The sequence below is a fragment of the Ammospiza caudacuta genome, chromosome 2 (genome assembly GCF_027887145.1).
Source record: "Ammospiza caudacuta isolate bAmmCau1 chromosome 2, bAmmCau1.pri, whole genome shotgun sequence".
NCBI classification, from domain to species: domain Eukaryota; kingdom Metazoa; phylum Chordata; class Aves; order Passeriformes; family Passerellidae; genus Ammospiza; species Ammospiza caudacuta.
Window position 1 is genome coordinate 64517893 of NC_080594.1, and position 14749 is coordinate 64532641.

General features: G+C 36.2%; 1 protein-coding gene across 1 annotated transcript in view; it reads right to left on the reverse strand.

Moving 5' to 3' along the window:
• Positions 1-627: 627 nt before the first annotated feature.
• DIAPH3 (diaphanous related formin 3) overlaps positions 628-14749 on the reverse strand; it is a 201764-nt gene continuing 187642 nt past the window's right edge. Inside the window, exon 27 of the mRNA XM_058822083.1 lies at positions 628-2356. Within this exon, the coding sequence (XP_058678066.1) occupies positions 2100-2356 (257 nt within the window). The 3' untranslated portion in view covers positions 628-2099. The remainder of the gene's footprint in view (positions 2357-14749) is intronic.

The following is a 14749-nucleotide window of genomic DNA, read 5'->3' on the forward strand; positions in this document are numbered from 1 at the left end:
TTAATTCAGAAACACAATACCTTAGAAGGACTAAAAGCCCTGAAATACCTTTCTAAAAGCTTCCCAAACTGTAAAAAAATGTAGCTTAAATTCTGTAATTTAAAGGTAAAGATTTATTTTAAAGGCTTCTAGCAGCATTTTGTTCATTGCAAAATTCAGTAGATACTTTTGTAACTTTTCTTTGCTTGATCAGCTATGCAGTAGCATCCTGAACTGTCAGTTTTCTGAGGTGGAGTTTCATCCATTAATTCAAATGAACAAGTTTACAGAGTTCATGAAAATAATTTTTACTTCCACCTACACTACCATCCTCCAAATGTAGGAGGAACATCCTAATATTTTAGGTATGGCCTCTACTTTTAGCCCTTTTATTTTAGCACATCCCCAGCAACTGAAGAGATCCAGTGTACTGCTAACTTTTATTCCCCTTGAACAGGCATTTTCTTTGTGTTTGAAATGACATTTTATGTAGTCAATCATATTGGATTTTTAGATAGCAATTTTTACTGCACCCTGTAAATAGGGGTAGTAAGTGTTAATACTGGAGGTGCAGAAGACCATAGTAGAACAACTATCAGTCGCTGTAGTTTGAGTTATATATTCAAGATATATTTCAAGTTACCAAAGGTGTCTTTTGTATGACAGCTGTGCCCATTGTTTGCAAGGGGAGCTGAAGAAATGTCTGTCTTACAGGCCTGCTCTGAATCCTTCCCTGATTTGTGTTTATACCTCTCTTTTTTCAGCAAAGGCGGGAAATGTAATTAGTGTATAATGACAGCTACAACAGTCCCAGAAAGAGGAGATTGATTCCTACCATGGCTGAAAACCCCCCTATGCCATGTGTGTAATCAGGCCCACTTTTTGAGTTCTAATTAACTTTATTAATGTTTAGTGCTGGAAGTACAAAGGCAACTTAAACAAGGATATAAAAAGCACTGGAGCATTGAAACACGGGTTTCATGTAACTGACTCTTATTGAAAGACATATTTTTCAGCATTTTGTAAAGAAAAATAAAGTAATTTAGGAGAAAGATATTAGATTCTTAATACACTCTTATATTAAGGAAGCTTTAAATAACAGAGCAAAGAGACTAACAATAGCTCCCTACTTGGTAACACTGGTAGCAGCTCTTTCTGATGTGCAATTAATAAATACGATAGCGAACACGCAACCCTGTACAGTGACAGTGGGATAAAAGAGATGCAATCACTTGCAAGACTCCTGTTATGCCAGCAGTAAGACTTTATGGGCTACTGGAAAATGAGTTTGTGAAAAACCAATTGAAAAAATCTTCCCCATTACATGTTCCTTTTATAGAAACATATTAATTTTGCATGTGAAAAGATAAAATATTACACTGGTAAATAACTGTGAAGACATTTTCCCCCACTAAGGACACAATTGCAAAATCTTGCAATCAAAGCAATTGTATATATTATTTTGATATAATAATCATAATAACCTTTAAAGCAGCGATATATTAATTACACATAAAGTATATTATTTGCATAGATTTTTTGTTTACTGCCCATGGATTACCATTTGGTAAATACATCTATAATTCATCAAGCTTTGGTGCTCTTTGATGAGCTCAAACTGGAATATAGCTGATACTGTATATTACTGTATTTGAAAAGGACACTATAATGATACATTTTTGGTGCTTTAGCCTCCTAAATATAAAAATTACAGTAGAAAATATAAGAATACCTTTTTTGTTATTTATTGACCCTATTGCCAGGCATGATGATTTAACAATACTTAAAAGATATTCCTGTTTTCAGAAGCACTCAAAACAGATGGTTAGCAGCCTGTCCACTAGAAAGATTGTGCTTTGGAACAATTTAGTATTTATCTTCTTCTGATACTTTTCATATGATTATTAAGTAAAAAACATATAATAAAAAACAGTCTTGCAGTTATACAAAACTATAGTATTGTTTCCTATAGTCTTGCTAACAAAGTTTAGAAGCAAATCCTTCATCCACAGAGAAGTCAGGAAGTCAGAAATATGTAACGTCAAAAATAGAAAATTATTATTTCTTTAAAGATGTAGTGTAGGCTATTGTTTTTAACTTTAATCTGCTATATGATTAGTCTATAGTGCTCGCAGTCTTGCCAAGAGAGCTTCTACTTCTGGAATGGCTTCTCCCCTAGGAGGGGACCCGATACGATCCATTTTCTTTTCTTTGCCACCTTCTCCATGACAGGATTCCTTTCTCCCAACAGCCCTGTTCAACACCTTAGAGCTTGTTTCCACATCATATGTAACTTCTTTGGTGACTGGGCTTCTTGTCGAGTTTAAAGTGATACTGTGGTGTGAACACGGCTTCTCTGGCTGTCCTTTCTGGTTCTCTGCAGAGACAAATCAAACAAACCTTGTTTCATATTAAAACACTCAGTTTCAATATTCTGTAATATAAAAAGACCTCTTGATCAGAAAAATTTTACATGCAGATGATGTACTACAAGAAGTAATGAATGCCAAGGAGGTAAGACAAAATATATTATCCAACTTCAAAAGCAGTGGACTGGGTCCCTTGGAAGTGATACAGACTTTACATGTCTTCATTAAATTAACATCCATATTTCTTACAAAATCACGAATATAGCATGACAGGATCCTCCTTTCTTACTGGAGTCAAAGAGATACCTAGCACCTCTTCCAAGGTTTTACCTCATTAATTACATTTCCTACATACTTTTTAATTGTTCAAATTTTAAAATGTATTTTAAAATCTATTTTAATTTAATTATCCATTGTTATAGCTTTTCTTTCCTTAGGGAACTTTTAGGCAGCTAAATAATTTCAAGAAATTGCATAATTCACTCTTTTTTGCTAAACATCCACTAGCATTGCCTGTCACACAAAGTTGCACTCAGTTAATATCCAGGCAGGAGTTTTGCAGGTTTGGCATGTATTAATAGACAGATTTCTTTTTCTGTCACTTCCCATCCCCCTTCCAGATCAAGTGACTGTTTTCCAAACCAGCATATGAGTGGCTTCTCTCATAGATCTCAAACTTTTTAAAAACAGACCTACTCAATATTCATGTAACCTTGAGCAAGGCTTGAAAATGCCTTCAACACACTTGACATGACATTTAAAGTTTTTTGGTTATTCGCTGAAAGATGTTCCATCATCCCAATAGTAATGACTTTGGAGCACAGGCAGTCACTCATGACAGTGTGTTTTATGTGAGTGCTGAAAATTCCTACCGAAAACAGCTTGTACATTAAAAGGCAGCTGCTGAAGATATTTACTGCACTGTCATTCCCTGACCAGGGGCTCTTGGTGATGGATGAGGATTTTACACACTTTCTTGGACAATCTCAGCGAATTTTGTAAGTACGATCACCTTTTGGGAGGTGGGAAGAAAATAAATTCCTCCTTTTCATCATCTTCTAAATCAGATAAGCAATTCTTAATTAAAATTTCTTAAGACAAATTTGACACTTAGCTGAAAAACGTAATTTTTTTTTCACTATGGAAAATAATTTGACCTTGAATATGCAGCAGCACAGTGTTCCTGAATCACAGGAGGCCAATGACTGGTTATGAACATAGCTTTATAATTACATGTAATAAACCTGTCATATATAATTAAAATATCCCCTGTATGTGCACTCTTAAATGTCCCATTCTACTTAAATGTTTATGCTTATTGATTCTGAACACATATTTGCAAGCAGATAAAAGCGTGCTACCGGTGTCAATATACAAACTACCAGCTGCATCACAGATCTTCCTGTTTACAGGGCAGCAGGAAAAATAGTTGGTGTTTAAAAATCAACACTTTGAAGTATAAGAAAGCGCGCTGTCGTATCATCATCAGAGGTGAAACATAATTGTTGGATGTTAAAAAAGTATAAAAGAAATTAAGCACTGAAAGTAAGCTTCTCAAATGCACCATCAACGAAATTTTAACTATTTTGCATTTCAGCAGTCTTCACCCAAAAATGTGAGGATGAATTAGGGGTGGTGAATTAGACTGTATAACAGACATGGGGAACTCTTATTAACTGAGGCCTCAATCCAGCAGTAAAATCCCCCAGTTTCTCATAGTGTACATAGGGCAGAGCAGAGGTGCCTTAGAGTGAGACTCACAACTGCAGCCTAAGCAGGGAACTGCTACAAGCTAGCTATTAATAGGTAGTAGCTCATGGGATCTGTCCATACCCCTTCACCACTTTGAAAATCAGTAAGTAATTGAGGCTTTCACTTCAGTGTGTCCCACAAATTGCTGCCTGCAATCTGGAATTGTTGTGTAGGGATAGGACAGAGTAAAGCTGAAGACAGATGTGCCTTTTTTTCCCCTTAATACAACAGCAGTTGTGAATTTCTAGGCACCGACTAATAAGTGCAACACTTAACTCGAATGACCAGCCTTTCCCTTCACTCTGAAGGGTCCTGAAAAAATGAAAAATGGCATTAGGAAAGTGCCTTAAACAGTATTTCGTTTATGTGAGTAGTTTTTGTTTTATCTCCTTGATGATGTCAGGATTCACCAGAAAAATCACAAAGTCACAGTAGTGATTAGCAGCACTCCATAATAATGAGAACACTTTGGTCTCAGACATGTTACAAATAATATTGAGCAGCTAGAGTAAATGAAAAAAAATAGTGCTTGGACACATATTTTATCTAAATCCACTATCATCATCTCAAAGTTGTTATTTAGCTGCTTTCTAAATCAGGTGCTATCTTTACAGCTTATGTTCTTCAGTCAAGGAGGAACTTCAGAGAGCATTGCTATGCCTAAGTGCAAGTCCAGTATTAGCAGATGTGGAGGTAGATAGTGCCCTGCTTAGCAAATTGGCTGTTGTGAATTTCATTCAGAAACACTGAACTTTGCTAGGCTTGGCTCAGAAAGCATACACATTTACTTACAGCCCTAGATTTCATTTCAGTAAGCATGCATGCAAAGAATTAATCGCTGTATTACTTGAGGTATATGTGCTGCTCGTGGCATTCTTATCAGAGCAAAAGATAGCTTCTCTTTAAATCAAAGTGTAAAATTAGTAAAATTACAACTATCAAGGTAAAAAGTCTCACTAATTCCTCAGTTTTTTATTTTAGGACAACAGAAATTAATTTGTGTTAAATTCAAACTCTTAAGCACTCTAGACTGCTTCACACACTGATTCAAAACTCGCATGCATTTGGTACCACATCCATCCCACTGCCTTGACTTGGGATTGTAACCTCACCTTCCTAAAATCCTGTGCTATAGTGGTGAAACCAAAGAAGTTAATTTTCAACCTATCAGTGTTGAGGTCAGTGGTTTAAAAAAACCAGTGCATCTTGCATGTGAATTCAGAACTACATGGCCGCAAACTGCTGCAGGTTAGCACACAGCTTTGACCACAACTGGAAAAACCAGACTTCCTTAGTCCTGTACAATAAAAACTATAAAGCATATAGTTATTTACTTGCAAAAAAAGCCAGAAGTCGAGACTACCTGACAAAGTAAGTACAAGAATAAACAGCCATTAATTTACTGCTATTAGACATTAAAACCTTGAACTACCAGAATAATGAAGTTCTGGAATTCACATATATACATGTGAAAGCAGGAAACCATAACCAGTCATAAGCATGAATTTGACCTGTTTCTGAAAACAGTATTTGATATGGCTGCCCAAACAGCCAGGACATGGCTTAGTCACATTGGCCACCTATGCTTCCAGAAAAAGGGAACACACAGAAGATCCACAAACCATACTGGTCTTAACAGACTTTCCTAAAATGTTTTGAACCATTACATCATAGACATACATAAACTTGTTTTCTGCTTTTGACAATAAACTATATTTGAAACAAATTATGTATTTACTCACATGTATTGGTTCAAATACACTTCTAAAGAACTGAATATAATTAAACACACAGAAGGTTAAACAAAAGCTACTCATGAAAAGGCACTTCTGCATGAATTCCTGTTAAGAAGAAAGCTTACATTTCTGGAGATGCACTATTTGTCCACCTACTGTAACAAGGCGCACCTTCCGGCAGTAGCAAGACAAAAAGAAATCAGACATTAAAAATCACTGGATAAAGACAGAACTTATTAATTTCCTGTATATACTGGAAGTAGTTGAGACAAGTTTCTACTGTTTGGTCACTTTGAACAATCAAAATTTGTCATTCAGCCATATCATAACAATCACTATGCAGATTTTTTAAAAAAAATCAATAATTTTAAATTAATTATTAAGTTTTCTAAATGCTCAGGTGATAACCTATAATAGTTTTGACTTTACTGCTAGTGAATGCTCCCAGGCACGGGTTAGGCAGAGATTATATTGCCTACTACAAAAGTCTCAGTGTCCAGATTCCATGATATTTAAATCTTTTCTTTCCCTTGTTCAATATTGAACTTTTGTGGGTCCTCCAGACCTATTCAAATGCAGTTTTTGCAGATATTAATTGTTCAAACATTGTTGTTAATCAAAACCATTCCCAAGCCATATTCACAAAACCTAGAGCCAAATAGTTACTATCATATAGATACAAGACTTATAACAGCAATGCTCAGGAAATTCAGATGACAGAGAATTGTGCTTAAAATAGCTGTCCACAGTTGAAATGATGTCCAAACACAGCACAACTTATACAGCTTATAACCGTATGCTTATAGCCTATTAAAGGATACATCATATTCACAAAAAGGAAATTGTGCCCTAGTATCTGAACAACAAAAAAAATCAGTAGTATGAGACTTGCCTGCTGTGAACTTAGGGAAAAAAATACGATCAGTTGGAGATTTTAAAATCCTACACAATAGTGTTATATATTACCTTTAACAGAGAACAAAAATGATTGCAAGAGACTCACTAAAGTTGAGATAGATTTTTTTAAAACAACGAATAAATATTTAACATTAAAAAGGATGCCGAAAAGCTTTATTTCATCACAGCATCTCAGTAAATGTCTTGATACTAAGGACATATTTTGGTTTTATGTAAATACTAGTAGACTGATTGAAAAATAAAGTTGCAAATACAATAAAGAGAACAGCACTGCGTGGCATTATATGCTCGTATTACAGTCATACATCTAAATGTAGGGCATGACAAAACTGTAACATAAAAAGAACAATTGCAGTTACAACCTCATTACATCTCTTACCAAGTTAACAGGAAAAAATGCTCAAAAACCCAGTGGAATATTTCTGATCTCGCTGACTTGTGCCTCGCATGCTACTTCATATTCCTGAAGCTATGTCTATGCCAACATTTTCCAAAGCCCATCCATACTGACATTACTGGAAATGCAAATTATTTTTACATTTTAAGTCATGACTTGTCTTTTAAGTCATGTCCTAGACAATACTCTGAAGGACTGTCCCCATACCAAAGGGCTTGATCTTGGAAAAGGTAACAGCCTGAGCCATAACTCTTACCACTGGCTCCCCAGTTCGGTGCCATAGTTTGTCTCTCATTCCTCATTCCTGATGCATGGAACTGAAATTCTCAAAGACCAACACCATGTTGATGCTGTACTCATGTATTTTCCCAGCAAAACATCAGGGGAAAAGATCCTTCTCAAAGCTTGCCTTTTCCCTCAGAACCAGAATTTAGACATAACATGAAAGACTGCTATTAGCTAGAAGGTCCATCTGTATTACACAAGATCATTCATGAAAAAATAGGATAGCTTCTTTCTGGATGGTTTAATGAAAAATATTTTAAGTACTTTTCATTGATTTTATGTTTTTGCAACAATATCTCTGACCGACAAGGGTAGGCTTGAAGAATGTCCCTGGTAAAAGGAGCACTGTGTGTTGCTATGACTTATTCGAATTTGAACCTGCAGCTTCAACCCTAATCCATAAAGGAGTGTGAACTGTACTCAAAAGAACTTTGCTTGATGAGCAATTTCTTACACCTCTGTATTTCATACCTAATGCTCACAACTCTACTGATCTTAAGCAGGCAATAACTCATGAGACATGAAAAAGTGTTACTGATATTTGGAACATTTCTTTTTTAAACTATGCACATATCATTTAATATTTGCTGCTGTTCTTGAGTGTTGCATTAAAAAAGGTGTGAAACACAAGGAATAAACACTATCAGTAAGCTCAATTTAGATGAGACGGTTTTCAGAAATGGTGGATACAGGGGGTTTATGTGCATTTCAAAGGCAAGAAATGAGTACATCAACACACAGTGTGACTAATACAGAGAATTTACGGAAACTAAATTTCAAAGACAGTCAATTACAAACTATGAGCAAAGACATTTTTGACAAGAGGAACTATGCTGGACCAGCTCCCTTTTACTTGGCCCCAAAGTAAAGCCTTTAAAAATTATTTTAATCCCTTTCCTCCTTCTATTTTCTCAAAGACAACTTTAAGTTCCTGCTGATCACTCCATTCAAAGTTTTAACTGTCTTTTCTGAAGACTCATTGCAATTGCAATGAGTTTGAACCAATTTCTCTGTTTAAACTAATATATTCTCGCCTGTGATAAGACAATGACTTTTTTTTACAAGAAATGCAACTTTCATTTACTAGGATTTTAACAAAAGTCTTGAGCACCTGTCAAGATGATAAGAGAACAAGAATGTGGATCAAGCTGCTGACAGAAATCGCCCAAGGTCAGTGACAGAAGAGTCCTCTGCAGGTGTCTTCTAAGACAACTGTTTCAGACTTAGGATTTTGGCATCCTTCCTATTTCACCCTGAATTACAGTTGATTTTCAGTGTCTTTTAATGCATTTTTCCCCAAAAGAAGGCACATTTGGCAGTTTCTAGGAAAACTGCAAAATGGAAATTTCCAAAACAGAAATCTGCATTGTGGTCATTAATGATTTTAGAGCACAAGCTTTGAAATATTATTGAAAAACTAAATTCTAAGTATCTTAATTCCAAAATGAATAAATCATAAGCCATAACTTTAGTGTTAATAACTAATAAATTCATCTTCTTATTTATGTCAGACAAAGGTGGTTAAAAGGTAAATATTGATCTACATGAATACCAAAGGCATGGGGTCTTCAGGCCCCAGAAGGCAGAAACAATCCGCAGCCTAGGTGTTTATAGGATTTATCTCAAGGTACAAATAGGACAAACATCAACTTTTTCTCTTAAGTCAAAAAGTAGCAGGGAAATGACAATAAAACTGGAAATTAACGTATTTTACTGTATTTTAAAGTCATTAAATGTGGTCTATTACTTGTTTTATTTTCTTCACAGGTATATTGCAGCTTCCATTCCAAACTGTCTTTAGAGTTAACAGTCAAAAATGATGAATGTATAAGTTAGTGACCTGTGACAAGATACACAGAGGTCCATAGTCTAAAGCTACTCTCTTCAGCTGATGATAATTAATGTAGATCACACATACTAAAATGCCTTTGAGCAGCAGACACATTTAGTCTCCAGACCTGTCTGCAAACCAGCTCCCTATAGATGAATACTGCTTTCAAGGTGCTCTTTGATAAAAAAAACTTCAGGAATATGCATAAAGACTACTGTCATCAAAGGAAAGCCACTAGCAGATGCAATAGGGAATGATAAGCAACATGCTGATGAAAATAACTGAAATGGAAAAGAAACACAATTTTGTCTTCTTTTACCAACCGTTGAGGAAAAACACAGTAGGAAGCCTCCTTCCTCTGGAAAATAAAACCCACAACAAATCCAAACAACAAAGCAAATCTTAAAGACTGACCTTATATTTATAAGATTCTACTCACTACAGTTCTAAATGTTGTTATTTCTTGTGTTGAGTATATACTATTTAGCATACACATGGAAAAAAACCCCAGACAAACAAGCAAAACCCACAAAACTCCACAAAAAACATGCCCCATTCCTGGAGAGGTTCAAGGCCAGGCTGTACTGGGTTCTGAGCAACCTGATCTAGTGGGTGGTCTCTGTCCCCATGGTGTGGGTGTTGGAATTAGATGACCTTTAAGGCCAATTCTGACCCAAACCACTCTATGATTTTATGTCTCGTCTTGGGATGCCTATATGACGCTTGTGTCCCCAGTGGTCTGTTCTGTTTATGCTGGATATTAAGTTTTGCACCTTTAAGTTTGGTTTGAAAGTGAAGGGGCAGAGAAGAAGCAGCAGTTTGTTTTCAGACACTGCACTCACTCCTCCACATTCCTGCTCCTGGACTGTGCTGTCTGCAGATGGACAGAGCTCTCCTTTGCTCCTAGTTAGGTTTTAGCTAGCTGAGGCAGAGAAGTTCCCCAGACCGTGGCCTTTTTCTTTTTCTTGGAACTGTTCAAGCCTGCTCTGGACTGAAAACCCAGAAAAACACTGGGAGCTCACACCTGTGTCCCACCGGGGCCCAGGACGCGGCATTTTCCAGCACAGGAGGGACTGATAAGAGACTGAGTGAGCCAAGCTACAGCCCATGACAAGGACTCTCTGAATTTGCCATCTCTTCACAACAGCAAGATGTTTCATTGTTTAATATTATTCATTTTTCCACATTTGTGAGTACTTTGTTAAATAAACAATTTTTCCCGCTTTTCTCGAAGGAGATTTATGTCTCCAAAACTGGGGAGGGGCGCGCTTGAATTTGCTTTCTAGAGGGACCCCTTTGGAAGTTTCCTCCCAAATTTGCCTTAAACCAGGACATGTATCTATTTCTAGTAATTGCCTTCAAAGTTTGACACTATTAATATTTCTTATCCACTACTCTTGATATCAAATGATTACAGGATATTCCATAGCTATTCCAGTTGCTTCTACAAATCCATACAATTTTTATTTCTTATTTTTTATTCCAAACTTCCATTCCCAGGTTTATACCAGCAATGAGAGTACTGGTAGATTGAACTGATTTAAGTTTGAATACAAATACTTTGTAATATCAGATCAAACCAATGAGAAAAACCATCTTTCTCTCATCATCTGCTGCTCTTTTCTCCTAAGGAATCAAACTACTTCTGAGCTAAAGGGAGATAAATCCACAGAGTCCTGGAAATACTTTTGGGAACGGCATAAAGAGGAGAGGCTAGAGCTGAAAGTAAATTAGGTGGGTATTAGTTTTAACAGTTGAATAGAAACACAGACTCCTCACATTGCTGTAAGAGGCACAGGACCAACGTCCTGGGGTAGCTCTTGCCCACACAGGTCACAGTCACAGTGGGCTGTCATTCACTATTATTCAAAAGATTGCAAGAATAGCATATGGCTCTCAGGCTGCTCTACCTTTAAACGTTTTTAAAAGAGGTCTCTGGAAGAAGAGCAACAGAGAGCACTACATGCTGTTAATGCTATGACAGGGAAGAGTGTAGTGATTTACTAACCCGGACAAGTATTTATGAGAACTCTGAATTCTAATCTGTGCTTCTTTATAGCATGGGTGCTTTTTAAGAGAACAGAAGCAGACCTGACTGTGAAGTTTAACTTGTGTAAACTAACATCCAAGATTGCCTTCATAAATACACTGGATGGAAATGGAATGAAGCCAAATCATCCTAGTTCATGTAACTTTCATATTATTATTATTATTATGGTCGTTACTTTCCTCTGACAAAGATCTGCAGAAAATAATTGACAGCATGCTAATGAGCAGACTGTAATCATGGAGCAGGAAATAGTACATATTCAAGAAGATTTCTGTGCAAAAGTAAATATTGGGAAATAAAGGCAGAGGAAAAGTTATTCATCTCTCCCTCACTCTACTAGATTGCATGAATATAGTCCTTTGATAATTCTCTCTTTCTTTAGATGATGCTCTAATTAATGCTATGTGCTTTCACCTAATTATTCCCTCTCTTTGGGATGGACTAATTTGGCCTTGTTCATGTGTGGCGAGAGATGGAACATAAAAAAATGTTTCTACTCTGCACATGATCCAGCCATATGTGTATTTGACACTAACAACTGTACTCTGCAAGTGTGACAAACTGCTCTGAAAAGGGACACTGATTTCAACAGTCTCTGAAAGAGGAATTATTATTTTAAAATGGCTTTTACTGACTCCTCCAAATACCACTGAATTATCACAAGACAAATTCAAGCTACATTATCATGGGTAATTAATCCAGTCAATGTGAATTCAACATGCTGTGTTTAATATCACTAATGGTATGCACTTTTTATGCAATGAACATATTTACTGCCCTATATTTGACCAATTAAACTCTTAGCAGCCACTTTGGTATGTTAAAAACAACAGAAGTTAACTGTAGTACTTCCTCCTTCTATTCCTAATCAATTGCACTCAAATACTATTTAGTAATCACCAGCTAACAAAGGTTAATCTTACCATGTAGGAGGGGTTTTTTTAAAATTTTCAAAAATCTAAAATGCAACACACCTTTGCACACACACACAAAAAAACTCTTTCTCATGGAAGGACTTAAAATATTACATAGAATATGAAAAACAACTACTGCAACCCTGAAGCCTTTATATTCACTGAGAAAACAAGGCAGAAGGCAATAAGACCTCCCAGGCCAAGGAAAGAGAGTTTTAACATAGACTTAAACACAGACTTGTTTTTCTTTTGTCTGTTTTGACTTATGATGCAGTCTTGCAAATGAGTTTAGCCCAAAAGGTGATATTAAAAACAAATGGTTAGAGATCATCATGGTATATTAATTATGCAAAAGAACCCAAACCGAATTTAATCAGGAGATTCCAAACAGGAAAAATTGTCTCTCTTTTTTTATTTTTTTTTTGACAGAGACGGTTAAGAAAACATTTATGGTAATGCCAGAGCATCTGCTGATTAAAGTCAAAGCTGCAGGACGCCAACATTAAATCACTGAACCATCTTGACAGCTTCTGGGTACTTGAATTTCATTCTAATAATAAATTGCTGTGAAATTTACACAAATCGGAAAATTAGCCAGAAAATGTTTACAAAGACCATAGGTAAGAACATATAAAGCAGATATCAAATTGATTTGCATCTGAAAAAAACAGAGCTAAAAAAAAAGTTTGGCACTCAGACATTTCAGAGCTGAATTTAATTGGGAAATCTCTAAAAGACTAAGTGCTTTAAGAACAGAATATAATTTTATCATTAATTTCCTAATGATTTTGACCCATCTCTTTTGTTCAGAATTGTTAGCATGCTTGTTTGTTTAACATAAACACAGATGAGCCATTTGAACGCAGCCTGCAACATTTAAAATAAATTTTTAATTCCTGACACCTGAGGATTCCACACAGAACAATATACCTCATTGTAAAGCTTTAATTGATGCATCTATGTGCTGCAGAGGGTGATTACTTGAATAATAAGTATGAGACTTGTGATCTGGTTGCTAAGCAAATGTGAGAAAGAGGAAAAAGTCCAAGAAACTATGTAACAATGAATCAAGGTGCGATGACAGGATAATTATTCTGTGAACTGTCATGTTGAAGGACTCTCAGAACATTGACCTGCACTTGATCACATATCAGAAGATTGCCTGAGGGGTAATTAAAATAATAATACACAAGCTCAGACGCTCACAAAGAAAAAACCATATGTTTAACTTATTTCTCTATAGTATGCATGGTCAAATACATTCTCATGTTAAATGTAAATGCTTGAACAGAGCAAGAATTCAGAGAACAACATATTACAGCAAGGACCACTGAAGTTTACCTGAATTAGCATGAATGCTTTTCTTTCTTCAATTACTCTGGGCATTCAACTAAATATTATTCATACTATGACACATAAAAGCATAAAATCTATGAAGGGGTTTTCTGAATGAAGTTGGGAAAAATGTAGTCATTTTAAGATATGCTTAAAGTTAGCCCCTTTAAGATATGCAAGGGAACGTGTTCAAAAAGAACTTTTCCTCTTTTCCCTGAGATTTTATTGCTGAGCATGACATCATATGGTAGAGCATCAGTCACCTGTGTCAGTTATCCCCTTCCAACCTCTTTCCCACCCTGAGCCTCCTGGCTCTGTGTTTTTGTGTGTGGACAGACAGAAAGTCACGATACCATGCAAGCACAGCTCAGCAACAGCTGAAACACTGGTCTGGTGGCATCACCAGTCACTAAAATAAAGCACAGCAGCTTATGGGCTGCCATGGAGAACATAAAGGCCAACCCTGGCACCCCCAATAAAACCAGAGATGGTGTAACAACTCTATGCCATTGCATATATGAATTTGATGGAAGCTGTTCACATGGCAGATTTCAGACTTTAAAGGCAAACTTTTACACAATTCCATTTTTTCTTGTTTAGGCTTTTGTTTAGTTGTTTACTGTATCAGTTTATATTGCCATGCACCCCACTGCAAGCCTAGACTTTAGTTTCAAGCCCATACATGATCATATCTAAGCAATGACAATTTCTTCTTAAATAGTGATGTGGAGAATCTTCACTGCCTTTAAACCAGCCATTGCCAGTCTTGTTTAGGAGTGAGCTTTGCCAATTGTGTGAAATCATTAGTGTTTACTACTTTGCAGCTGTACTGACTATAGATGCCAACTTGGTGTAGACAAAAAACCCTCAACCCATTAAACAACTTATTTCCAGAACCAAATTAGTCTGTGATGGAAATCACTTGACTGCTCAGAAATCTCCTCAATTTTCCTCCCCATTATTCCATTCATTGCTGAAGAAACTAGAAGACAGCCATGGGAAGTTCTCTGGATACTCTTCAAAAATTTAAGACCACTCAAAAAACTTGAAAACATTTTTTTAGGACACAAGATGCACACACAGATTCACGTGTGTATAAATTCATTCAGGCTAGAATGTCTATAGGTTATTCCTAGTTATACACAAGCACAATCACCACGCAGTTCTCATGAAGATAATTCTT